Raw genomic sequence first — 26,518 nt, 5'->3', positions numbered from 1 at the left:
AAAATGGAGTCTTTCATTCGCCATAGGCATACAGGGTCATAGAATGTTTGCTTTTGCTGGACAAGAATTGCGGCGACTGGTTGTCAGCCTCGTCCAGCTTCTCCTCTCAACCCCGCCTTTATCACAACTGGTTCCTATGAGTGTGGTCTCAAGATAGCTCTCCTAGCAAGAGTATCTCCACAGTCCCAAGGAGCTCGAAGACTGGGCCATTTTCGAGATAAGCAACATCATTTCGCTTATCATATTACTCTTTGGATGTACACTGGAGACTGTTGCAGCCTTATAACGCGAGCCTTCCCTATGTTTGCGACAAAACCGATTGGTCAACATGTCCGCATCCAACACACTCTCTCACGAGGACTACACGATAGGATGGATCTCTGCGCTTCCCCTTGAGATGACTGCTGCTAAGGCAATGCTCGATTAAAGACACGCAAGGTTGTCGCAGCCACCGAGTGATCAAAACACCTACGCCCTTGGCAGGATTTTGGGCCATAATGTCGTGATCGCATGCCTCCCATCTGGTAACTATGGAACGACGCCAGCAGCTACAGTTGCCACACAGATGCTATCCACATTTAGTTCGATTCGATTTGGCCTCATGGTTGGTATCGGAGGGGGGGTTCCTACAACTGCAGATGTTCGACTGGGGGATGTTGTTGTCAGCAATTCAACCGCCCGGTTCGGGGGTGTGATACAATACGACCATGGGAAGGTGGTCAGTGGGGTTTTTGAACATACTGGGACACTGAATAAGCCACCTCAAGTTTTATCGACGGCCATTTCAGACTTAAGATCAGAGCATCAACTGGGCCATAATCGGATACCGAGTTTACTCGCAGAAATGGTAGAGAAATACCCGACCATGTCTCAATTTACACATCGTGGTCCGGAGAGCGATTGTCTGTTTGAGGCCCATTATGATCACCCAGAATCAGCAAGGACTTGTGACGGCTGTGATCATGACAGGCTGGTATCGCGTCAACCTCGGGTCTCAAACGACCCCCACATTCATTACGGCCTAATTGCGTCTAGCAACAAGGTCATGAAACATGGGCAAACACGAGATAGCTATGCACGGAAATACGGAATTCTTTGCTTCGAGATGGAAGCGGCAGGACTGATGGATCGCTTTCCCTGCTTGGTTATCCGAGGCATCTGTGATTATGCCGATTCCCATAAAAGCAAGCAATGGCAGGAATATGCGGCGGCAACCGCTGCGGCGTATGCAAAAGAACTTCTTTCTGTGATCCCAATAAGTATCACTCGGGCCAGTCAAAAGGCCAAAGAAGTACTCGATTCGAGTAAGTCGACAGAATCAGGAAGTGGATGGGATGCTGTCTTCTAATTGATCAAATCAGATATCCCATCTAGCGATATTGTAAGATTCCTCGCTCTCTCAAACAGGCCGGAATGGAGTATTACCCACAAAGGTATGATCTAGTCTTAACGTTTCGCGACTTGATTTTTCTAACATTGAAAAGAGTTTTCGCCTTATAATATATTCGACCGTCTATCGGACTACGATCAAGATCGCACTTGCCGGGACTATTTACGAAAGAGATGTCCGCACACGACATACTGGATTTTAGAAAACGAGCGGTTTATATCGTGGTTTCGGGGGGAGGGCCACCCATGTCTATGGCTAACGGGTAAAAGTACGCATCTTAAATCGTCGATAGCTATGAATGATAGTATATACTGACAATCCAGCCCAGTTGGAAGTGGGAAAACACTGGTCACGTATGCCCACTCGACGAAGTCCTCGCTGTTTCAAAACACTAATTCTATCTTATTGCCTAGGAGTACGGCTATTGACTATATGATTCAAGAGTCCAAAAAGTCTGGTGAATTGGTAGCCCACTTTTTCTACACCCACTCAAACAGAGATCGACTAAAGGCAAGTCATTTATTCGAGAGCTACATCAAGCAAATGCTCGGCCATCTTGACAGCATGAAGAAGCCATGCCCTCCTCGAGTACGGGATTCTATAAAACAGCTCTGCTGCCCGAAAAGAAACCCACCCACAACCCGGGAGATCATCGATGAGATTTTCTTTCCTTTTTGTGAGCTACTACCCAGAACGACATACGTTGCGGATGGCATTGATGAGTGTGATCCCAAAGAGGTTATTGAAACACTGAAAACATTCCGGGAAGTGACATTGAGGCATGGCACAAAGGTGCTAATTTCTGGGAGAGAGGATCTTGATGTAGCCCAGTTTGTGTCGGGTTGCATCAAAATGACAATGTCAGAGAATGACACCAGGCGCGATATTCGCCGGTTCATTGAGTGGAAGATCGAAGAGAAGATGTGGGAGCGAGAGCTCACAAAGGACCAAAGTCTGCTACAAGATGTCAAAAGCAAACTTAACGGGAATGCCGAACGCATGTCAGTATAATCCACCAACACACTCTTGGTCGACGTTGCTAACCATCGAAGGATTCTCTGGGTTAATCTACAACTAGAGGCGCTATGGGAAGAGTGCTTTACAGATACCGACATTCGGAATGCTCTGGCCAATTTGCCGAAGGATTTAGCAGAGACCTATAACCGCTGTTTGGCCAGAATAGATAAGAAATATCGTCCTTTTACCCGGAAGATTCTTCCTTGGGTATGTGTTGCAACTAGGCCCTTCAAAGCCACTGATCTCGAACAGGCATTTGCAATTGACACCTCCACTGGCTGCATTGATTGGGGAAATATCGTTCCAGCACGGGAGCTATTGAAATCCTGCTCTAATCTTGTAACCCGTGATATATACGACCAAATTTTCCTCGTTCATTACTCTGTACGTCAGTTTCTGGAAAGCCAGAAAAACGATGACTGGATTCTTTCTGCAAGATTCGAGATGAATAAATCAAGGCTCGACCTAGGCGAGCTTTGCATTCATCATCTATCCTCTTCAACCTATAGCCGTGCAGCCGAGGCATCAAACGCGAATTCCCGCAAAGTCGACATGGCACCAGTTATGCGAAAGTTGAGCTGGACCATCCCATTCTTATCCAAACCTGAGCCATTGCAGATCTCGTGGCCCCCAATGCTATCTAGAGCCAGTACGACAAGGGAGACGCCGTCTTTTTTCAACTTCGCGAGAGATCAATGGGCGCCTCTGACAAGTGAGTTGACCAGCGACTCCGAATATTGGAATGAATTCCAAACCCTCGCGCTTGAGCCAAATCTGTCCTGGAAAATCCATCCGTGGGAGCCACTTGGAGAATCACTTAATTCCCACTTCTGTGGACTACTCGGATGGGCCATAGCCTATCGCCATTACGCTCTCCTTGACCTCCTACTCAGCCTACAAAACCCGAAGCCCCGATCCGATATCTTCAATGTGCCGATATATCACAACGATAACCTCCCACCACTGCATTTTGCATCAAGAATGGGGGATTTGAAAATTGTTCAGCGACTACTCCGAGTCTGTGACCCTCGGCAAAAAGATATCAACGGTCGAACAGCCCTGCACCATATTGCAGAACTTGGTTTTTCCGAAATTGTACAACTATTGTGCACAAGCAAAATTCCCCTCGCAGGAAAGGACAGAAATGGGGAAACCGCTTTACACGTCGCTGCTAGAAAAGGATTTGAAGATAAAGTACAAATCATGGTGGGCCTCGGCGCTGACACCAACATGAAAGATAATCTTGGACGGACAGCATTATCCATTGCAGTGGAGGAGGGACATCAATCTGCTGTGAAAGTACTGGCTAGCGGTGGTGCTGATATAAACCTGAGATATCAGTCCAAGCGGACAGTGCTTCATATTGCAGCCGAGAATGACGATGGTCAAATGGTGCAAGTGCTGGTTGAGTTAGGCGCAGATATTAATGCGAGGAATATCCACAAACAGACAGCAACATGTATCCTGGCTTCGCATAAAGGGCTGGATGGTCCCACACTGGAGAGGTTTGTCAAGGAGGGAATGTTTGCATTTCTGAGATCATCATCACCACTCAGGGTGAATGCATCAGCATTACAGGCGATGGTTTGTCTAGGTGTGGATATAAACGCCACAGATCCCACATCGCGGTGTCTGCTGGAGCTGGCAGCTGGAACTGGTAATGAGACAGCAATAAAATTTCTCCTCTCGCAGATTAAGCCTGGGCCTGGCCTTTCAAAGGAAGCTGGAGAGAAATCATTGCATACCGCCGCCAAAAATGGCCACGAAGGGGTGGTTAAGCTACTTCTAGCAAGAGGAGATATTGACTCAAATACTCAATCTCTCTTCGGATTAGATACACCATTGCATGTCGCAGTAGAGAACAGGCACCTGGGAGTGGTAAAGCTGCTACTGGAAAGGCAAGATGTCAACTTAAGCCAGATATCAATCTCAACTGGGCACACACCATTGTCCCTTGCAGCACAAAATGGGGATGAGGAAATGGTGCAGCTACTGCTTGACGGAGGGGATATTGATCTCAACCCGAGTATCGATCATGAGGCACACACGCCATTATCAGTCGCAGCCGAATATGGACATGAGGGGGTTGTTAAGATACTGCTTGGAAGACCGGATGTTGATATCAATCCTGGATCTGGTAGACTACACCATCCTTTATCCTTTGCAGCACTGAATGGTCACGAAGGCGTAGTAAAACTATTGATTGAAAAAGAAGGCATTGATCTTAATCCCAGGTTTGGCCAAGGATTTTCGCCCCTATCACTTGCAGCATGGAAAGGGCATGCAGGAGTGGTGAGGTTACTGCTTGAAAAGGATGGTATTATTCACAATCCTGGGTTTGATCAGAGATATCACTCGCTGCCTCTCGCTGCGGAGAGTGGGCATGAAGAGGTAGTAGAGCTGCTTCTTAAACGAAAGGACATTGATCTAAATTCTACCTTCGGTAAAAGACATACACCACTTTCGATCGCAGCACGGAACGGGCATGAGGCAGTGGTCAAACTGCTACTCGACAGAGAAGAGATAGATATAAACCACCAGGTCGGTGATGATACAGCAATGTCTTTGGCGAAGAAGATGGGGCACGAAGGAGTGGTCAAGCTGTTGCACCACAAGGCTTTGATAGAATACCATAAAGTCGTTAAAAGAATTGATGATTCTCGGCCTGAGAGCTGAGTATGGTGAAGTTAAAACTTATATGTATGTACAATTTAAGCAATGGTTTGCTTTCAGATATCTATAATAGCTCTGGTATACAAGAATGCACGGCTCTACTCTGCTTTACCCTCGGAAACCGAAGGCGATGCTTCTTCAGCCACAGGTTGCAGCGATTTCAATGCACCATCACCATTCTGTTTTGTGTTCTCGTTCGTCTCATCCTTCTCGCCACCCGAATGTGCTGGAAAAGTGTCCCATAGACCCTGGGCACTAATAGCAGACACATCAGTCGACTGGAGGTCCTTATCTATCTCGATGTCCCCATTTTTTTGTCCATGATCCGGTGATTCAATATCCGGTATGTCTTTGGACTCATTTCTATTTCTCTCTCCATCGCTGAGCGCAGGTTGTGGCAGTTCTTCTTTCCCTGCTGCCTTTGGGTGCAGTGTGACCACGGAGCCTGGTTTGATAATTGATTTCCATACGAAGGGGAGAATGATACTGCCATCCGAATCAAGGATTTCATAATTCCCGTTGACGATTTGTGGTGACAGAGTCTCGTCTCCTTCGAAAGCATCTTGCATGAGTTTTTCCATTCCCTAGAATTATATTAGCGCAACCTTTCTATATTATCTCCAGATATACTGACCTTCCAAGTCCGGCACTTTCTATAAGGAAACGAGAATTTCCTTCCGGTTGTATCGTTCAATATAATCGGGGCGTCGCTGTTGCTTGTCGTCGTTTCTGTCTGTTTTTCTTCTCCATCCTCGGATTTTGCATCTTCGTTAAAAGATACTCTGTCATAGGGGCGGCTCCTCCGGTCGTACTTGATAATATGTCGAGTGTCTGATCGTTGGACGGGCTTTCCGACGTCTCTAGTTCTCCGTTCGCCCTGGCGACTTTTTATCATTTCTTCTATGTTGAGAACGTCTTCATCTTTTGTCTGGTCAGCTTGCGAGCGCGATTGAATCCCTAACGGGACTCGATTGGAACCGCGCTTTGGGCCAGTAGAAGCAGCCGGTACCGTAGATGCATCTGGCTGCACGGAAAGACGAGGATTATCATCAGACCACAACGGCAACAAGGATGGAGGAATTGAATGATAAAAGACATCCGAGTTAGGCACCCCCTCTTTATTCGTCCCGCAGTAATGGCATCCCGTACACCGGGCCTCGATTCCCATGTTAATCGCAAAGAATGATGGAATATGTCGTTCAACGTCGGGGAATTGGGTCTTGATCAGCTCTGCCTCGATGTCCCGGTTCATACTTCTCAGTAGTGAATCCTGGGCGCTCAGCTCCATCCATTTTACGAGCGCGTTGTCGAAAAGGGTGATTTTCAGCTGTTTTCTGGTTTCTGGGTTAAGGCTGGGTCCGTAGGGGAAGGTTTTATCGAATTCACTGAGTCGGTTGTAGAGGTCTTTTCGGAGGGATTGGAGATTCGGGGGTTGGAAGTATTCGATTAGCATGTATTCTTCGAGTACTGATTGTATGTAGCCGGGGATGTCTGCCATGGTATCTTGTTGTAGGTGTGTGAGTTCTCGTATGGTCTGGATATTGGCGTCAAAGTCTTGGTGTTGACGATGTAGTGTTTGTAAAAGCGATGTCTGAAGTCGATAGTCGCCGAGTTTCAAGGCGCTGTCTTTGACAATACTGATGGCCTTATCAACTGTGTTTTTTGAATCCATGTTTCTTCCTCGGACACGCTGCTCAGTGCTAGCTTGCTTTGACGCTTTCCATCGAGTTACCACGTCGTGGGATAGTAATGTAGCATCTGGACGGGGGGAAGCCTTTGTACTCTCTGATAATATCCAGTCCAGATACGGTCGAGAGTTAATCAGATGGGGATGTGAGGAGACAATACTGGCCGCAAGCGACTTTGTCCGCTCCGCGAACTTGCGCTGGATCTTTGCTATCGACTCTGTCTGATTCCGGCCATTGAAGAACTCCGAAAGTAAAGAGCAGTTGGCAAACTCCGCAATCAGTTTCTGTTCATCCTCGACTGATCCATAACTCGACAGAGAGAGTACGTCAGGCGCTGTATCTATCTCATCAAGACTGAAAAAATCCTCGAAACTGCCATCAGGCTTATATCGCCCTTGTGCATCCCCGAGCAAAGGCAGCACACAGCACAGCAAGCGATGCGAGTCCCAGAAAAAGCCGTCCTCGGCCAGAAGACGATACCATTCTCCAAGCTGGGGATAGTTGCGATCCGTTTTTGGCGGCTTTGCTTCAGGCTGGGATGCTTTTGGCTCGTCGGGGTACGGTAAATGTGTCCACTCGTCGTAGTCCATGAACACGGGACTTTGAGGGCTCCGGTGCCTTTTGTGTCGTGGACGGGGTAAGTATTCGTCTTCAGATCTGTAGGATGGATTTCGGACTGCTGATCGTGTTGTGCGAGGCCTTGGCGCGTGCCTACGTACATACACGTCATTCTCGCTCTCGTCGGAATAGGATTCTGAATAAAGCGATCGTCGTCTTTCTGTTATTTTGGTCTCTGGGATTTCAAATTTCCATAATGGTTGGAAGCGTTTGCTTTCGAGGTATGTTGAGTGCTGGGCGACGTAGACGATGATGCGGAGATATGCGTCCATTAATTGGATCTATCCATGTTAGTATAGCGTCAGTGTATCATTGTGGGCGCTTACCTGTACGCCACTAAGCACCATCAAGTTCAGGCTTTTCCCAAAGTATTTCACCACTTCTTCTGCTCTTTCTAGTGCTGGCAGCAATGCTCCTTTTGTATGCATTCCAGCCAGTGATACCAGCAGTTTTAGAAGTAGAACCTGGTCACTATCGAACTTCTCTTGAAATGGCACTGACTCCTCATCAGCCAGTTTGATAAGCGCACCAAAATCTCCTTGTTCAAGCAGGAGATCGGCATATTCAGCAACGACCGGAAAGAAATCGAGATGAGGCGCAAGTCGTTCATGGAATAGCTTGATTCCCTCACTGAATCGACCAAGTCTGTTGAGTTCGGAAAGGCGTTCAAGATCGCCCGTGACGTCTAGACCTGCTTCCAGATCAAGGTGGACAGTGACATCCTTGTCGCTGGATCGGATGTCCCATCCAGATGTTGAAGTGTCAACGGGCGGCCAAAATCGCTCGGTGCTGTCGTTATATCGTGAATAACTCTGCCTTGGGGGATATGGGGAGGTCTCTCGTGTCCTTGACACTGACCTCCTCCTCGGTCCAGGCAGTGGTTTTGAGGATGATGGACTGGCTTGAACACTCGACGAGTCGTCCGATCTGTCATCCTGGTCTGTCGGGTCTATTGTGATATTGAACACCATGATGGTAATTATAGCGATGATGATGATGTGAATACTGATGAGGATACAGCCTGTTTTATCTTTCAGCTCCGACGATCGACGACGCTGAGTTGCCCAAGTTGCGCCGCCACGAAGCGCCGCCAAGACCTTTGAGGCTGTACATCTGGATAGCGCCGTCCATAAACACCAGCCTCAGCCTCGTGTTGCGATCCTTTTTTCTCGACATTCAACTCTGGCAAAAATGCCTCGACCTAGTATTCTCAAACAATCTAAAGATTCAAGAAATTCCTCTCCTACTGGGTCACAGCCATTCCGCTATGTCGAGGTCTGCCAGAGACAGTCAAGCGCCAGTCTGTGCGAATACCAGCTACGCAAAGTGCGCGTCGATTGCAGCTTTCTCCTATCACGAACAAAATGGGGAGAACTGGATGGGAAAGACTCTGGACTGATGTATCTGGATCTAACCTTCCAACAACCGAGTGACTGCAAACTGGCCAACGCAACCATCACCATGACATTCCACCAACTCACTCGTTATCGGTTCAGTGATATGGAAGTGACTGAATTCTTCGGCCCCCAAATCCTCAGTGGAGAGAAGAAGGAGCGCCATGTCACCAACACCTTCGAGGCGACTCCCAAGATCGGGGCTGGGAATGCGACAGTAGAAGGAATTGGAGGCTCACGAACATCCGAAGCAACATTCGCCTCGAGATGGAAATTTACAGGATCGCGCTTCGTCAGTGATCAATCTGCAGCCAACAGGGGGAGACAGTATCGCCAGCTCGTGTGGCATCTCGAAGAGAACGAATTAGAGCGACAGGCAGTGCATAATTCAGTTATTCACACGGCGCTTGCGTTTCATCACGACGATGAGCCGTTCTATATTGATCTGGAGATCAAGGCCAAATTACAGCGGTGGCATCATCGTTTCAAGCAGCATCTGCTATGTCCGCCGCCTGGTCGCAAGGCATGTACGAGAGCAAAGATTGAGCCGGTGATGAGCAATAAAGACCCATTCTTGGAACAAACGGCAAAAGCATTGAATCAAGCTATGACAGAGGCGAATCTGTATCCTGTTCCTGGTAAGTTGTATACGCTATTAAGGTACCTGGTATGGGATGTGTATTAAGCATGAATAGAGGTCTCGGACCCAAGGCCAATGGAGCCGGTCAAAGAAGAGATGCAGTCAACAAACAACCAATTCCGGCCAAATGAAGCTTTGCTAGCTCTAGCACAGCAGCTTACAGGACAAAAGACCGAAATTACACCATCACAACCTGACTCGAAAAGGGTCGACCAAAGTACTGAGGATCAAAATGAACCATCAATCCCGCCTCATTCAATTGTTCCATCCAATACGAAAGCAGAAGAGAAGCTAGTGATGAATACTGCGATGGTGCAGGTATCGCAATTTCTGGCAGCCTTGGTAGCCTCGTTGATCATGGGGCTGAGCAAATTACACGGTGATCTTGCGGGAGTAGGGAACGGACCAAAGAGTATATGACAGTAAACATACGATATCCATATTCTAGTTAATAATGCGATTTTCAAGTGCATTCCTATTATTTATTAACATGTGACTGAGTATTGACATGAGTAAAAGACATCAGACTCAGCCATAGTGACACAGCAAGCATATTCAAAATAAGCATAAACAATGACACATTACACAAAGAAGCCTCGACGATAATTTGGCTGGCGCGATGGTCAGAGCGAGGTGGCGTTTTCCGAGTCGAAATGTGCCGTGAAGGAGGGAAATGCAGAACCACGGAATGGTTCATGTATGCTCTGACTTTAATCCCCCCGGAATGCGGGATATGCTGGAGGAAAAGGTCTGGAACAGTCCTTTACCATGTTTGACAGAGTTATTTGATTCATGTATGCATGTTTTGACGAGGAATGAGTCCAGCCCCGTCGAAGGATTTGGCTGTTTGATAGTCGTGTGATTGATAGCGGATTAGTCGTGATGCGGACACTTTTAGGGGGGTTTTGTTTAGTTGGAATTTAGTTGAATGCCAACTCATCGTATGTTTCAGTTTAGGACAGTATCCCGTGATCGGATATCGTACTTTTTTTGCTACTACAGACAGGGTATATTCTGGTGTTCTTTGTTAGTCTGGAGTTAGTTACTGACGAGATAGATAATTTGCAGGTGTAGGGAGATAAAAAATAAAAATAAAAAAAGGCAAGACATGTGTGCTGTCACATCGGATCCTTGGTGACAGGCGCCTTGCATGGACCGATCACTTTGACTACAGTTGTATATTTCACGATATCGATGTCTATCCTCAGTCACTGTTCACTTTATACTGACAGTGATTCTGAAACTCCAAAGCCACGATCGATCAAGGCGACCCCAGGGGAAAAAGTGAGTTTGACACACCCGACAGACTGGTGCCGTGTTGCCACAAAGAACGAGACAGAACCCCCTCCCATTGGTGGAACGGTATCTGTCAGCCCCACCGCCCCAGCGACGAGGGGAGGCCCGAGTGTGCCAGCGACCGAGGACGATTGGACCGGCGGCTGATTGGCCGATAAGCGACCCACCAGTGAGACAGAGTTTGGAGGAACCAGAGTTGCGCGAATGAAAGAGGGGTCGTTTCTGGCCGCTCTGTTGGTTGTCCATTTCTTTGACCCAACTTTCGCGTTTTGTTTGCTCTGCTAGTGTTGGTTGACTGGCCTTCCGACCAAGCGAGGCTGCAGATGCTGCTGCGGGTGACCCAATCCAGAGTAGCCGGGATCCACCGGAGGACAGGGACGAATGGCAGCGATGCAGCAGCCTGGCAGGCCGGGCGGTGATTGGCGGGCAGGGAATTCGCGCTTGGTCTGGATCCAATTCTCGTATTTCTGGGAAAAATTGGCGAGCATTGGCTACTTACAGAGATTACCTGATTCTCCGGAGTAATTCGACTCTTCCAGTGTCTAATATTATTAGTATTGTCAGTATGTTGATGGATATCTTAAATATAGTGGAGTCCGAATATTAATAGACAGTTGCCTTAGCTGTCATCCAACTTCCCCGACGCAAGGAGAGCCCCTTTTCGTATGTTTTCTTTTTCGCACAATCCAGAACTCAGAACTCAGACACTCCAACATCGCCAGAATAATAATATCTCAACACCACGGATCGCCAGTTCTGCTAAGCTTAATCGCCTCTGCTCCACCAAACAGGGACTGCCATTGCCCTTCCCTGCGCCTCCTGGACGATCGCTGCTCCACTGACGATCCGACTTCAACGTTGACTTAATATTGAAGGGCCTCTCTATCTAATCCTAACGACTGTTGGACTTCATCTCGATCGTCGGAACCAGCCGTGCGCTCTGGGCCCCAGCTAACCTAGTTAATAATAACCCATTCCAGAGCCCTGTCAACCACGTTGCCGGTGATCGCGTCCAGGGAACTCGTCTGTTATTATCTGCGCTCTCTCTCGCTTCTTTCTCTCTTTCTCTTCTGGCCAGAACTCTGTCATCTGCTCGTCTTTTCTTCTTATCTCCCCCCTCCTCGCTCTATCTCCATTTCTCCTCCTCTCCTTCATTTCTCATCTTCTCCTCTTCCATCTCCACCCCTTTCCTTTCTCCAGCTTTGCGGCTCCACCTGATTCATCTCGGTTCGAGTCTCTGATCGCGTGTCGGTCCGTTCATCGGCAATGCAGCCTTCCTGACACCACTTATAATCCATCTTTTTCCTCTGCTTCTTCCTCTTGCTGGATCCCACTCGTTCATCGATTTGCCCATCGCGGGGTAGGATATGACCTTCAACCCTCTCTCTTCAGCCAAATAATCAACAACCGTGGGTTGATCTTTTCATCCCCACAAGAACTCGAATTCGTGGAATTCTCCTCTTCAAACCCATCGCCTGATCGCTTCACTCGCGATCCCGATCGCCCCTCCTGGATCCTCCAGACCCTTCGGGAGGTCTGTCGGGCGGTCGATACTGGGCTCTGACAGACGACACCGTCGCCTTTCCTGCTGTTGCTTCCTCCATCGAACCAGGTAATCACCTCTTTCACCCCTCCGTCGCCAACCTGGCTGCCCTCGCTGTTCCGCAGGCGGGAATGGGGACGGCGCTGGATGCGCTGACCTCCCCTCCGCAGCCCTTGAACTCGCGCCGGCCTGCAGCCCCGACGCTGCCCTCCTTTGAACTGCCGCCCCCTAACTTCCAAATCGGCTCCGGCGTCACGCCCAAGTTCCTCTCCCAGTCCAACGTCCATCCACCGCCCAACGTCAGCGTGGGCAATCTTCTCACTCCTCCGGCCACCACGCAGCCGGGTGAAAGCATCAGTCCGGTCCAAGCAAAGCCGCCCACGACGGCTACCACCGCGGCCGCTGCGGCGGTTTCTGCTGCCGATCTGCCTTCGTCTTATGCGTCTGCGTACTGGCCGGGGCAGAGTCCATACGGTGGTCCATCAGGAACCGCAGCCCGCCACTCGTGGACACCAGGGGCCAATGCATCTTATCCCCCGCGCGAAGCATACCACACTTCACTCAACCAGTTGACTCGAAATCCAGCCACTTCGGGCTCCTCGGCGGAAGCCATGTCACAACCATACGATATGCATCAACTACCTCCTTTCCAGCAATCTCTCTCCGTTTCCTCACCGAACGTCACGGGTCCGGCGATTCAGCATCAACAAGCCATGGCGCACGCCATGATGAGCGCCCACGGTGCGCCCCCGCCAAACGCGACCTCTTCCCATCAGCTTACATCGAACGATCCTTACGCGGGTAAATCCCACTCGGCTCCGATTTACGGGAGTACCCCGCAAATCCAGAACCCGCAGCAGGCGGGCTATATATACGGACAATCCGGGCTAGGAATGCACCCGACCGGACGAATGGCACCAGCAACAAGTCCGGCAGATCCGTCCACAGCACAACCACAGCTAGGATATCGACAACCGTGGCCGTCATATTCTCTACCCGCGATGCCGGGGCCGGTCAAAACCAATCTCCACAGTCCAAACAGTCACATGTCTTATCTATCGGGCATGCCGCCGGTCAGCATTCCACGGGAATTCAACAGTGGATACGCGGCCAGTATGCAACAGATGTACGGGTCGCACCAACCACCCGGCCATGGGGCGACAGCGGTCTCAAACGACCGCCCATTCAAATGCGACCAGTGTCCGCAGAGCTTCAACCGGAATCACGATCTCAAGCGACATAAACGCATCCATCTCTCGGTGAAACCATTCCCGTGCACCCATTGCGACAAGAGTTTTTCGCGAAAGGATGCATTAAAGGTAGCTACACTGTCCTACTTGCTAATTACGATGGCTAACTCGTACAGCGACATATCCTCGTCAAAGGCTGCGGCAAAGAAACCTCATCCGACGGCGCGAGTTCAAATCCCCCCAGCATCAAACACGAAGGCGGGGGAGCAGCCAAAGAGTCCTAGCAACGGACAAATACAGCATTGAATACGTAAACTGATACTGATTGGGTGTTATTACTTTGGGAGCATTCACTGTAGGCGTTATAAGCTGGGTCTTTTTGACTTGCGGGACCGGGACCATGGCGATCGAGGGCGGATGGTATGCTTTCTGACTTTGGCTTTGACTTCATGTATGGGCTAGGTTTGGTCTAGGTTGATTCAGCGGTTTCCTTTACTTGTTCTGTTTTTGTGTGCATTGGGATATGATGTTTTTGTCGGTGTATATGTAGAGGCGTGTATGTATTGTATTCTTATTCTTATTCTATCCTTCTCATGAATCGAGTAAGATGAAAATTTGGTTATAATTCAATTACTGATTAATATGGTGTTCTGACCTCAGCTGCATATTAGCTCGCTGACTTGCGTTGACTGGGGATTAGCCAGTTATCGAAAGCATTACGCCAACGTGGATGGAAACAATGTGCTTACTGGATGGTGTGCCTGATATAACCTCTCTCTTTTTTTTTTCCTTCCCAATATATATGATTGACTGATTGGGTAGTTATTAGCTAACAGATAGCAAGGTCGGTCTACTTGATGATCATAGGTTTAGGTCTAATTGGCGAAACAGTTGTTCATCTAATACTGGCTAATTGAATAAGACGAAGTGGAAGTGACATTCCAGAGAACACCATCCAGATAATAATGATAGGCATATGTTGAAGGTAGATTGTTAGCTTCAGTCTAGGTGATCTACATCGGTACTGTCCAAAAGAGCCAGACAATGGCATTGACGGCTGTTTTGTAGATTATATCCATTGGTCCTGCGCAGGGTGACTAGTGACATGTGAAGTTTTACATACTTTCGTACCCCAATGTATGTTTTGCTTTACCGTGCCCATTGTATGAATGGGTAGATTTCGAAGATTTCACATGGCGTCTTCTCTCGTAGTCTAATTGAGTACCAGATGGAAGCCTTCCCAGCAATAGAGCAGAATCAAGACCAATCTCCCTCGTCAACCACTGGCCGACCGGCGTCCGAAGCATCCATGAGCTCCTTGACAGTCCAAGGCTTATATTGGTATCCTGGGGGAATGTTCGTGTTCTTAAAGGGAGCTCCCGTGAGAAGATGATTCGCAGCACGGCCATAGTTGCTATAAACGTACTCCTCGGGATCATGCCTCTTTACCCATTTTCCAGTAACTCTGCTGAAAATCTCTGGATTGCAGGCTATTTCATCCCAGTTCGCATGATGGAACAACTCGCGATTATGGAAGCCCATTTTTTGAGTACAGGAGACCCGTTCAAATCTAGATATCATCAGCCATGCCCGAACTGCCAGGGAAGGGACTTGGATGTTTACCGAAGGAGGTTATGGACTCTCACAGCTAGAGCAAGGTTGGACTTCCCGCCCAACTGCAGACATGATGCCAGGGAGTATGCATCCTCCATGGCCATTGCGGCCCCGCTGCCAGATGTAGGGAGGAAGGAATGCGCAGAGTCCCCCAGTTGGACCACGCGGCTATGGGGGGATGACCATCTGGGTTGTGGATTCCGCCACATCAGCCTCCAGTCGGTGCTGCGGTTGTTTGGTGTGACTTTGACCATCTCGGTCAAGAACGGATCCCACCCCTCGAGATACTGCAAAGCGCGATCGGCGGGTCCGGTTTTGTCCCAACTCTCTTCGGAACTTTGCTCGCCCTAGAAATGCCATGAGATATCCTTCCATTCTTGCTGGGGAGCACCATGACATACCCTGTGGGTCATGATGTAGCAGATGGTTCGATCTGTCTTGCCCACAACCATGTGTGCCCCATTGCCAGGATGCAGTGAGATACGATCGCCGAAATCCTCCATTTCCTTCGCAATAATCGGATTCGCCATCGCTACACTGGTAGGGAAGGTCGACCTGAAACAAGCGAAGCCACTGCTAATTGGAGCATCTTTACGGCCTAGAACAAGTGACCACGACTTTGATCCAACCCCATCTGCCGCGATCACAAGATCCGCCGTGATCTCCTGGCCGTCGCTGAGAACAACACCTCCCTGCTCCTCGGTCTCGAAATACTCTTCCACGTTTATCGAGAGGTCTAGTTGGATGCCTAGCTCCTGAACGTACGAACACAGCTGCTCGTGGAGCTCGTTGCGGTTAAAGGCTAAGGACTCGTTCGCCCCATCTCCAAAGGGCCAGGATCCAATCCAGCTGCCGTTGTATTTCTTGACATGGAAGTCGGATTTGTAGGATATCTTTTGCAAGCGGGAATAGAAACCTGGCCATTTCTTGACGGTGTGCAGAGCATTGCATTCGATTAGAAGAACATCACCTGGCAAAACAAACATTAGAATAAGTCTTCTTGAATGAGGATATTCTCACCATATCCCGTAAACTCGGGCCGTTTCTCAAGGATCCTAACATTATGGCCTTTGCGGTGCGCTTCAATTGCAAATGTCAGGCCTCCAAGGCCACCACCGACGATGAGGACGTCCAACCCGCTAGACGGATAGCGCTCCATGCTAGCTGCTATTCCTTGAATGGTTTCCATATCGTCTTGGGATCATGTTAGGATTCTAGGTATGGTTGCGAGACCATAGAGACACTTGAAGGATTTATATTGACAACCGACAAGCCTGACTACCTGTACGTCGTTCCGTCATGTCTCGGAAAAGATACCTAAGACGGGTACTGCCCCTAGGCCCATGTTATCTGCTATAGCTGCAGGGGTTGTTGTAGTTATTCGGACGTCATCTTCACTTGGAGGTTGTCCGGCGATTACAATGCATATTCTTTCGACTCCACAATAATCCGAAGCATCTATCCAATTCTGCAAGACCTAATAAGGGTCACAAATACAATATTAGTGCAGCTATGCTAGAGACAGAAGGCTAGTGCCGGAGTTAGGTATAATATGGAATAGTGTATTTGGTCTGCATAGTTCTGCGGCTGCTAAACGTCCCAGTCCCCATTAGAATAGAGATGGCCGATAAGTCCGAAGCCGACGGAATTAGCAGAGCGTATGTGAGTTCGATCTCGGCACCAAAAATGCTCTATAGAACCAGGCACCTTGAAAAAGCAGCCAGCTACACTCTAGGATTACTTAACTTAATGTACGGAATTGTAATCGACATAGAAGCGGAATTGTTCTGTTGATAGGGATCCTGATATTTGGCCTACTGGCGGAAACCGGGTGGATGACGCGGTTCTTGACATACAGCACAGTGACTATTGCATCAAGCTGAGTCTCAATTTGGGAGGCTACGGTGTACATACAGGCCAGGTCGCGGCAGCTCGCCCAAATATTAGACCACGCTCATCTGGAATCTCAGGACCGAGGTATTCGGAGAACGCACCCAGTATCACTATGGGGTCAATTAAGTAGCTTCCATCGTTGTTTGGCAGCAGTACAGCCCCTAGCTGGTTCTTTCGCGAAGGTCGCAGCCATGAGGCCATGCCAGTATCATTAGCACGCTTACACACTCTTAACACCTGTGTTTCACAACTAGATAGTGGAAGGTCAAACCACTCTGTATAAAGGCGCACTTGAACCATTCACTATCAGACATGGTTCTACGCATGAAAATTTACCAATCACGGGCAGTGAGGCCCTCGGAGTCGGTATATCTACGCAAAGTATAAAATGCAGCATGGATGCCGTCTGGTTACAACTACCTGCTCATTGGCCTTGGTGCTTAGTTATGTACCATTGGTGGGCCATGCATATCAGGGGGACTGAGTCCGAGAGATTTAAAACGGGCTTCGGTCTTTGTAGCAAAATTTCCGGCAACTGGCATGATCACTCATCATTATTATTATTGTGCTCCTAGAGGGAAACGAGAACCTCGGATGTTTGTTTCAATCTCATCAAACAAAAAAAACAAATGTCTGTTGTTTGCATAAATACATATAAGAAACTGTGGTTATCGAACATCTATGCTGAACGACAGATATTCTTCCGATCCATCATGGCGCCCTCTAATACCTATCAACCCATCATTACCTCGGCGGACGACATCAAAACAGCCCAGAAACGACGTGCTATCTACATCCGTCCCTTTCTTCTCTAGAGCATTCCTAAATCTGTGTACAACTTGCTTCAATGCGATACACTATGTGGAACGAGACGCCGTAGAATATTAATCACTGACTCCTACCCGAAACACGACCCTATTGGTTACTTCCATCTTTTCCGCCTCCCTGGTGTCGAGCCCGACGTCGTTCGTCGTAGTGTACAAGCTTGATCGCCAACTGCTAAGATGAAGCATCAAGGTGGCGGCATACGGAGAAAGTACCACAAATATTTTATCCCGTGGATTTGGAATGTCCGCCCCTAACATACTGCACTACACGCATATTGGTGAATATTTGGATATTTTTGTTAGCAAAGTATGTTCGATACCCTTAACCATATTTAATATAGCGAGCATTTGTAATCAAAAACATATTAAGCCTTTTATTTTTGGGCTCCCGGTCAAGGGGTCTATAATGTGCCAAAATTCTATTTGTACTGCCCAAGTCTAGCAAGTGCTATTCTATTTCAATCTAAAATACAAAAACAACTGTGGAAGACTGGAGTAGCAGGAGGACTGGTAAAGGGAAGCAGCAATGGCGGTAGGCCTCACTGGGTCTCCTTTCGAGTCTCAAAAACACCATTATAACCACAGTTGTAGTCGAGATTGGCGATTCGCTCCTCCATAGTGATATCCTTTGCCTGAACACGGGTATCCTGCAGTACTCTTGTAGCACGAGGCCGGCGGAAACCGTCGACCTGTTCAAGAATCGCGGCAATATCTGCATGAGACGTGCCTGGGCGCAGCAAGCGAAAAGCGTCTGCATCTTCCATTGCCATGTTCGCCCCCTGGCCCTGCATCGGAGTCATTGCGTGGGCTGCGTCCCCAATCAAGATTGCACGTCCCCGGTTCCAGTTGGGAAGAGGGTCCATATCCTGAAGTTCCCAGACTTTCACTTCAGTGGCAATGCTGGATATTGTTTATCAACGCCGGACCTCACACAGCGATACAGATAGTACATACCTGAGGATCTTCCGCATGGGCTCGTAGTAATCGTCAAATGTCTCGATCATCTCACGTCGGTCACCATCTGCGTACCACGATTCCAGGACGTTCCCGTTATTCTGCCGAGTGGGGAAAAGACACGAGAAGTTCATATACTCGTAATTCCGAATGGGATACATTGCAATCATCCGGTTACTGCCATCACCCGCCTGGAGAGCAGAGATACGGCCATTGGCGGTTTCTGGATCCCACCACGTGGGAAGATAGCCAAGCGCCTGCTTGACAGCCTCAGCTGAGATGGCAACCCGGTAGCAAGTCATGCCGTTCTTCTTGGCTCGATACGTATCAGAGCCTACAATCCGGTGACGGAGACGTGAATGCACACCATCGGCAACTAGAACCGATTCTAGCGTCAGCATTTTCAGGCGAAGTATTCAGGCGGGACAGATACGGACCAATGACCAAATCAGCTCCTACCACGGAACCGTCTTCAAGTGCAATGCTGCCCTTCTCGGGGTCGATATCAATCACATTGGTATTGAAGATCATCTGCGCCGGAGAACCCTGAATACCAAGCTCCGCAGAAGGAGCTGTTGCCAACAATAAGAGTTCATCGCGGAAATCCGACCGCTTCATTGTCAGGGTGTCTGCTCCATACTTTCCTTTGAAGTCAATTGGAAAGTCTTGCAATTGGTTACCGGCTTTGTCGAACCCTCGGTAGCCATAGCACGGCACGGCGCCGGCGCGGTGTCGATCAAAACCCATTGTCTCAAGAATCTTGATACCATTCGAGAACAGGCTGATACCCTGTCCACCGGTGGCTGTGTCGGCACCGCCGCGCTCATAGACGGTGACATCGTGATGCTCCCGAAGGATCCTAGCAGAAGCTAAGCCCGCCAGGCCAGAGCCGACAATGATCACTCGTAGTCTCTCAGTCATGATTGCGGACAGTACTTGGTTTTGCGTCGTTTGGGAAGGTTGAAGAGGCGGAAAATGAACGGTTTGAGTAATGTGATATTGGACAAGTCTCTTACGTTGCCCTTTATACGACCAATGCCCTTGCGGACAGTCATCGTTCGCGCCGTATATCCGAAAGCACCGACTCGGAATATCGTCATTCAATCCTGGCGATGCGTCTCGCTTCATTCCTCGCGTACAGCGACACCATAGGGCAACATCCAGATGCACCAGTGGTACGTCGAAAGTTCGACCGAGACCTCGGGGGTTTTGGCTTGGTGAATTCTCGGAGATATCAGCTCGGAGATGATGACTTCTTGTTTGCCCCGTTCGGTTATACTATGCGGGATTAAATGCAATGAAATTGCATGAAAATGTCCTCCGATTCCAGTTCTCGGTCACGGTATGGGCGATGAGCGGACAGCCTAGGAGTGCAAATTCCGAACAAGTAGCCTTCCGATGTCTCAGTTCTCTCAGTTCTACTCGGCAAATGGCTAGGGATTCTACGCTTCGATCACCATTGGAGTTCAAGCCCTTGCTTCGCCCTATAATGCACAGATAAACGGGCATACTGTCATAACTTTCATTGGTTCAAGGTCGTGTAACATCAAATATCAATGGATATACTGGAATCTGGGCTTGTAATGCATGGTCTTGAATGGTGGCCTTGATTATATCCTACAGGACATTTTCCCATGTTCCTTTCTCCTGCTTAGACACGATACCAATATGACCAAGCAAAACTTCTAATAACAGGGACTTGTACATCTAATAATTGTAGGTATAATGAATGTCGTTTCCAGGCCGGTTCACGATATAGTTGGCAGTTAAAGCACCTATCTTGCTCGGAGTCTAGTCAGAATGCGCGGCATTCCAGGTACTAGGCTATTTTTCTCTTTCTCTTACTTGTAGCACTTGCTTTGAAACACTTTCGATGGGAGATGCATTCCAGATATATACAATACTATATTGACGAGGCCATTACAACATCAACATAAAAACACATTGTAGGGTACTACCCAGTACTGGTCTGCAATGCTCAGATTGTTCAGACAACTCCGTATCTCTCGTCAAGTTTCAGACATGGCAGTCTCGGAGGAACTGCCCTTTAGCATAAGCGCATTTACAGGATCCAGCACAGCCTCGCCCTTCACTATCTCCCACATAGCATTGATATCATCCACCGCTCCATCCAGAAGAGGGCCCTCACGCAAACCCCGCATTGTACTATGAAGTTGCGTGACTTTACTTGCGCCAATAATGACAGCGTCTCCATATTGGCGATTGAGTGCGGAGTGGTACATGATCCACCGATAGGCAAGGTCGGGCTGGGAAATACCCCACTTCTCCGATATGGCGATCCAGGAATCAAGACCCTCCAGCATGGCAGCATTGTTGAACAGCGCCAGGTTAAACTTTCCGAAGGCGCTGGCGGGGTCCCAGCGGCCCTGTCCGGCCGTGATGCCTTCACGGGACTTCGCCAGGAACCCTCCCGCCATGGGGCTGTATGCGTAGAATGAGATATTGTGTTTCCGTAAGATAGGGAGGAGCTCTGTTTCCGGCCTTCGAGTTACAGCGCTGTAGCTTCCCTGGAAGACAGATGGGAGGATAAAACCATGCTTCTTTGCAACTCGCACAACCTCTTCTACTTCGTGTGCGAGGAAGTTTGACAAGCCGAATTGTTTGAACTTTCCCTTCCGGAACAGTTCATCTACCGCGGACAGAGTGTCTGTCAGGTTGGTAGCTCGATCGGGGGAATGAATGTAGAAAATGTTGACCTACAGTGTTCTCACATCAGGAGGGTAGAGAGAAGACAGTTGATCAAGGGGTGCTGACCTGGTCGACTTGAAGTTTCTTCAGACTTTCCTCCGCTCGTGCAAGCAATGTCTCTCTGGTGGATTGACCGGGGATATGACCGCCACAATGTTTGGTGTCGACCGTAAAAGATAAGCCAGCCTCGGCTTGACCAAGGAGAGATTCACTCTGCCCATAAACCTGGGCAGTGTCGACAGTGTCGATGCCTTCTTCTTTCAAGGCATGAAATATCACTTGAGTGTCTTCCACCGTGGCAAAATTCCCGTTGATGGGATCCAAGACGGCACCCCCAAAGATGACCTTGAGTGGAATCGATGACATCGTGAGAATAAGTAAACGAAGAATGTGTGTTTGTAAATACGCAAGAAGTATGGAGACAACTATCAACCCAGTAGACAAAATCAACCCTCGTTTATAACTGCTGGTTCAATCGCCAACTCGGGATATTTACTCCATTAATCTAATTCTCCGAGACCGATTATAGAACCTTGGGATCGTCAGCACAGGCTTTTGATCATGACGAATGTGGGGATTCGGCCCTAATCCAAAAACCTAGAATGGTGATTCGGTCTGTTCGCAGTTATCAGCGCAGCTCCCAGTCCTGCCTATGACTGCCTTTTTTTCGAGAGTGCTAAAGGGTTTCGCTGACGACAATCGAAAGCCTGTCTCCAGTCATAGAACGAGCTCCAGACTCGAGGAGAACAAAATGGGTCTAGAAAGCAGAAGAACTTTATCAATTCTTTCCAATCTTCGGCATTCGGGCGCCGGTCATATCGGTCGTATCGGTCGTTATTCCACCTTCACCCGAACTTGCATCGGGCTCCTTGTGAGCCCAAGTTTTTGCTGCGTTCGGAATTCTGCTCTCTTACATGTGGGTAGAATAGACAGTAAGTGCCAATTCCCAAGTCGGAAAACAACGGTCAATCATGAATGAGAGGACTCGGTTTTTCGCCGGGGTAAATCGCAGCTATTGGTTCAGGCTGGGATACTACCGAACACGTGCTCCATAAGGCAATTGATGTGGAATTCTATGCCCCGGCAAAGATGCCATGGTTTGCTACTATTAGCCATGCTGTTTCAAAGGAACAGTTTTGGGCTTCGACCAGTGACTAGGGCAGCTCTTGGATGTTTTTATCTAGTTTGAGAAGACGCAGAGTAAGGCAAGTATAGCAACAGAGGCTCCTGCCCTGAGTTTCGCTTCTAGCTGTAGAGAGCTTTGCGAGAGGAATATTGCCCGCTGCAACTGATTATTGTAAACTTATTTAGATCCTTGTGGGGGGCTTTCTTCGGAGGAGGTTGGAGAATCAATACCTGCGAGGCGAAGCCTACGCACATGTAAAAGTGTACTTTGCTTTCCCGTCCCCAAATGCGTGCCACGCCTTCTGCCATGTAAGCATTTTAGTAGTTAACCTGCTTCCGCATCTTGGATGAAGGAGATATTATTGGCCATTGTTGAGGCCCTATTTAAATCCTCATTGTCCAAAGATGACAGCTGCTCTGGTTCCCCTGACGTACCAGGCGGACTCCCAGGCCAAGACTGACCAGCCCATTGCTGAAGAAAGTATGGCTCCGAAATATCAAAGCTGATGGCCCCATTGTTCAGAAATTCAAAGTTCGCATCAGCGACAGTGGGTGTCGGTTCATTATCGGCGTATAGGTAAGAGAGCGGCCTTTGATGTGCCTCGTCAGTCGACGAAGAATGAGCCGCTATAGATTTCAGAATATCCCGGCATACGACAAGGCTCCTTCCAGTCGCACTTGCTATGGCTTCTTTAATTGGCACGCCATCAAGAAGAGCCTCAACCTGGGCCATTGCTGTGCTGGCATAAACGTAGCCCTGTACATTTGTTTCACCATGCCACAGTCGATCGTGCGTGTATTGCACCACCCTGCGCGCAGCGTTCAGCAATGGCTCTCTGCGGGCACGGTTTCGCTGTCGAGAGAATAGAGAATTGTTGGCTTCCAGTTGCGAAATTAATTCCAGAAATATCACAACTGCCCCCCGGGTGACGATGTCTCGATACATGGCACCCCCCGAGAGGAGTAGGCGGTGGTATATATCGTCATCCAAAAGAGACACCAAATCTAGCGCGGTCTCAAGACAGACTTTCTGGGAATAACTATAGAGAGGATTGAATTTGCTTTTGACGGCGTAGGGAAAGTGCAGACTCAGCAGAAAGCGAGAAAGGTGATGCTCGTAAAAATTATGTTTGAATTGAGTTAGTGTAGGCTGCGGATCCGTAAACAAACCGGAAGCAGTCGCGATATGGTGACCAACACTATTCGTTGAATTACGACATTCTGCTGCCAAATCCTTGGCAAGACGAAGAACCTGATCATATGAAGGCTCGTCCTGTAGATTGTTGATGACTCTTGTGGCCTCCAGTCGTAGGGTAAGGGAGTTTGCTAATAGGCGCTGATAGGAGCTCTGGGTAGCTGACGAGGCCGGCTTTATGGGAACGCCCTCTGCATGTGCTGCCAGCAGATCAGCATCATCCAAATTAGAGGGTGGCTTGGTATTATAGTCGGCAGTAGTGATCATCGGCGACATCCCCGAATCCAATGCGGCCTGTATATTCAGCTCCAAGACTGTATACCACAACCGTCGGCGTAATTCGGCATGAAGGAGACTCATCGACCCCAGGTGGCGCGGATCCTGGTGCAAACCCATCTGGATAGCCATCCGCATCAAGGAGCCAGCCGAGATCCAAACTAGATCTGCTCCTACTCGGTTTATCTGACGAGCAAGTAGAAGTAGGCAGTGGATCTGAATACCGTCTATTGTTAAACGGTTCTTTTCCGAGGGCCCAGAGAGCCATCCCTGGGAGATATGAATCCATGTCTTGGCTCTAGCAGCTAGCTGGTTGTCCTTGTGATTACTGCGCAGGGGCGCTGCGATAGCCATTAGGAGCAAAAGCTTTACCACAAACGAAGATCTCGCTTCCTGTGGCTGTCTCAGATAGTCTTGATACGCGGACTGAAACAACCCGATGTGAAGAATTCGATAACACGACTCAAAGGTGCCGAGATACAGCTGCACTAGCTCATCCATGACCGGGCGGTCGGGAAGGAGCTCAGAAATATTGGGCGAAAGGGGACTTCGGCTCGGCTGATGCTTTTTAATATCCCGAGCCAGCTCTTTGCACTCGGCGATCACTGAGAGATGCTCCGAGGAGGCCAGCGACCCCGAGCCAGAAGACTGCATGTCCAAGTCCACAACCGGTACGCCTTCCACCTAATAGCAACGTTAACCACAGTCAAGAGCCAGTGGAGTCTAGGCGAGTGGGCGACGTACGAACGGCAACATGCTCACCCAGTGACCGTGACCGTAGACCCTTGTTTTGGATAGGGTTCCATGGATCGTCCCCGACGTGGGTGGGCATGGGTCAGGAACCCCGTTGATATTCTGTTGAGTATCATGGTTTCTGTCCGGGTCAGGTCCGCGAGAGAGCCTCGGGCTCTCAGATGGGACAGGGGCCGCTGCCCCAGAAGCATCGGGGGTCGATTGCGAAAAGGCATCTTGCCATGCCATGGCCCCTTGGTTGGCGGCCCCCGGGGCCACCTCTCCTTGAGAGCATTGTGGCATAACCGCATATGTACATGAGCTCAACTTGTGGGTTACGCATTGCCCACAGGGGTTATTGCGGTCGCATTTGACTTTGCGACGCCGACACTCTACGCAAGAAAAGGCTGGGCGTCGGCGTCTTCTAGTGTCTCTATTCGGTCGTACCATCGGTGGCGGACTGGAATGCAAAGGATGGATCAGAGTGCGTTCACCAGGATTGGCCGTATGATTTTGGCTCTGGTGATGGAGAGCAGAGCATGATGGTCGTGAATTGAAGTTATCTCCGGAAGCTTCGGACATCGCCGTCGATAGCAGTTGTTACGTCACGTGGATATCCCCAGTGATATATTGATCGCCATCCCATTATAGGTGGTCAGGCTATCTTCCTCTTACTCTAAGCAGCTACTCTAAAAGTCTGCTAGTGGGAAACATACTCTAGAGATATATGTTATAATATGTATAAAGATAACTCTGTATCTCTTCAAGTCCTCGAGATAACAGTTCCTAAGAAACTCCCCAAGGCCCCCAATTTCATCGTTAGCAAAATCCCTCGGACTGTTGATTGCTTTCACGTGCCACTCCACCAGAAGAAGCATGGCTGATATAGTGCTGCCCCGGTCTCCTTCCTGTATTACATATTTCGAGTAGCCCAGCTGCATCATGACATAGAAGGCGTAGGCCATAGGGACGGGACCCAATCCATCATGCTCTGGGAGGGGGCGAAAAGCCAATGCCTGGAAGACTTGGTGCAACGACATGAAATGCTGGCAATGAGGCATTGGATGGATTTGTTTACTGGCCAATAATGTGGCCAACCCCCAAAACGGAGCCTATATACCTCAATAGACTGATAACTAGAACATGGTCACAACAGATCCAGGAGTATAAAAATAACAAGCTAAACAGATGCCCTAACTCCGTAAAGACTAGCATACTCCATCTGACGAACTATGCTACCCAGGCAGACTCAGTTCGCCACAACCCATACACACTGCCCAGATGTAGACCAACTTAGTCTCGTCCATCCCATCGAATCACACCCGCATTCGCCAGACTGAAAATTGAGGCGACCTGAGCAGAGCGTGATTACCAGATAACCCCTGCAAGTGTACACCCTAAAACCAGATTCATTATTTGGAAGAGTAGGCACACTTTCAAAGAGGGAGCTGAGAAAGCGGCAACCGCGGGGATAGCAGGCAAACGAGCCAAGAAATGACTGACTATCGATCAGATAACGACGTGGAAAAGGCTGAGGAAATTCTCTCGTGGCAGTGGAGAAGCAAAAAAGAAAAAAAGAAAAAAGAAATAATAAAAAGAAAACAAAGAAATAAGCAAGTTCATACATAGCAGCAAGCACCAAGCAAGGCAGAAAGAATAAAGAAACCTCGGCCAAAAACGAGGCAGCCAAAATAGTAACTAAAAAGCAGCGAGGCCGACGATCAAAGCGAGTATTTTAGTCAGT

General features: G+C 48.9%; 8 protein-coding genes across 8 annotated transcripts; 3 read left to right on the top strand and 5 right to left on the bottom strand.

Annotated features, from left to right (window-relative positions):
* Window positions 1–3: 3 nt before the first annotated feature.
* On the top strand, window positions 4–2,401 carry ASPWEDRAFT_48463 (5'-methylthioadenosine/S-adenosylhomocysteine nucleosidase family protein; the record flags this gene model as incomplete). Its single annotated transcript, XM_040837105.1, has 5 exons — window positions 4–35; window positions 430–1,304; window positions 1,362–1,433; window positions 1,719–1,743; window positions 1,804–2,401. The coding sequence occupies 5 exons, from the start codon at window positions 4–6 to the stop codon at window positions 2,399–2,401; spliced, it is 1,602 nt and encodes a 533-aa protein (XP_040691805.1).
* A 2,729-nt stretch (window positions 2,402–5,130) lies between these two features.
* Window positions 5,131–8,467, bottom strand: ASPWEDRAFT_310386 (uncharacterized protein). Its single transcript, XM_040833496.1, has 3 exons — window positions 7,713–8,467; window positions 5,715–7,667; window positions 5,131–5,664 (listed from the first exon to the last, which is right to left on the bottom strand). The coding sequence occupies exons 1-3, from the start codon at window positions 8,355–8,357 to the stop codon at window positions 5,179–5,181; spliced, it is 3,084 nt and encodes a 1,027-aa protein (XP_040691804.1). The 5' UTR covers window positions 8,358–8,467; the 3' UTR covers window positions 5,131–5,178.
* ASPWEDRAFT_310357 (uncharacterized protein) lies at window positions 8,462–9,869 on the top strand. Its single transcript, XM_040833495.1, has 2 exons — window positions 8,462–9,418; window positions 9,476–9,869. The coding sequence occupies exons 1-2, from the start codon at window positions 8,578–8,580 to the stop codon at window positions 9,838–9,840; spliced, it is 1,206 nt and encodes a 401-aa protein (XP_040691803.1). The 5' UTR covers window positions 8,462–8,577; the 3' UTR covers window positions 9,841–9,869.
* A 2,521-nt stretch (window positions 9,870–12,390) lies between these two features.
* Window positions 12,391–13,733, top strand: ASPWEDRAFT_24090 (putative C2H2 finger domain protein; the record flags this gene model as incomplete). The annotated part of the gene is made up of 2 exons (XM_040832567.1): window positions 12,391–13,578; window positions 13,626–13,733. The coding sequence occupies 2 exons, from the start codon at window positions 12,391–12,393 to the stop codon at window positions 13,731–13,733; spliced, it is 1,296 nt and encodes a 431-aa protein (XP_040691802.1).
* Window positions 13,734–14,468: 735 nt separating this feature from the next.
* Window positions 14,469–16,222, bottom strand: ASPWEDRAFT_56962 (FAD-dependent oxidoreductase; the record flags this gene model as incomplete). The annotated part of the gene is made up of 4 exons (XM_040838320.1): window positions 14,469–15,019; window positions 15,073–15,410; window positions 15,510–16,033; window positions 16,084–16,222. 4 exons carry the CDS (start codon window positions 16,220–16,222, stop codon window positions 14,707–14,709), a joined length of 1,314 nt encoding a protein of 437 aa, XP_040691801.1. The 3' UTR covers window positions 14,469–14,706.
* Window positions 16,223–18,322: 2,100 nt separating this feature from the next.
* On the bottom strand, window positions 18,323–19,658 carry ASPWEDRAFT_24088 (FAD-dependent oxidoreductase; the record flags this gene model as incomplete). The annotated part of the gene is made up of 3 exons (XM_040832566.1): window positions 18,323–18,683; window positions 18,738–19,113; window positions 19,175–19,658. The coding sequence occupies 3 exons, from the start codon at window positions 19,656–19,658 to the stop codon at window positions 18,323–18,325; spliced, it is 1,221 nt and encodes a 406-aa protein (XP_040691800.1).
* Window positions 19,659–20,746: 1,088 nt separating this feature from the next.
* Window positions 20,747–21,812, bottom strand: ASPWEDRAFT_103768 (aldo/keto reductase family protein; the record flags this gene model as incomplete). Its single annotated transcript, XM_040827591.1, has 2 exons — window positions 20,747–21,454; window positions 21,513–21,812. The coding sequence occupies 2 exons, from the start codon at window positions 21,810–21,812 to the stop codon at window positions 20,747–20,749; spliced, it is 1,008 nt and encodes a 335-aa protein (XP_040691799.1).
* Window positions 21,813–22,896: 1,084 nt separating this feature from the next.
* Window positions 22,897–25,929, bottom strand: ASPWEDRAFT_734247 (uncharacterized protein; the record flags this gene model as incomplete). Its single annotated transcript, XM_040839329.1, has 3 exons — window positions 25,491–25,929; window positions 24,787–25,293; window positions 22,897–24,726 (listed from the first exon to the last, which is right to left on the bottom strand). Exons 1-3 carry the CDS (start codon window positions 25,833–25,835, stop codon window positions 22,897–22,899), a joined length of 2,682 nt encoding a protein of 893 aa, XP_040691798.1. The 5' UTR covers window positions 25,836–25,929.
* Between the last annotated feature and the right edge of the window lie 589 nt (window positions 25,930–26,518).

This window comes from Aspergillus wentii, assembly GCF_001890725.1.
Source record: "Aspergillus wentii DTO 134E9 unplaced genomic scaffold ASPWEscaffold_2, whole genome shotgun sequence".
In the NCBI taxonomy this organism is placed as follows: Eukaryota; Fungi; Ascomycota; class Eurotiomycetes; order Eurotiales; family Aspergillaceae; genus Aspergillus; species Aspergillus wentii.
Note: the sequence above shows the minus strand (reverse complement) of the source record. Positions and strands in the feature narration are given on the sequence as shown.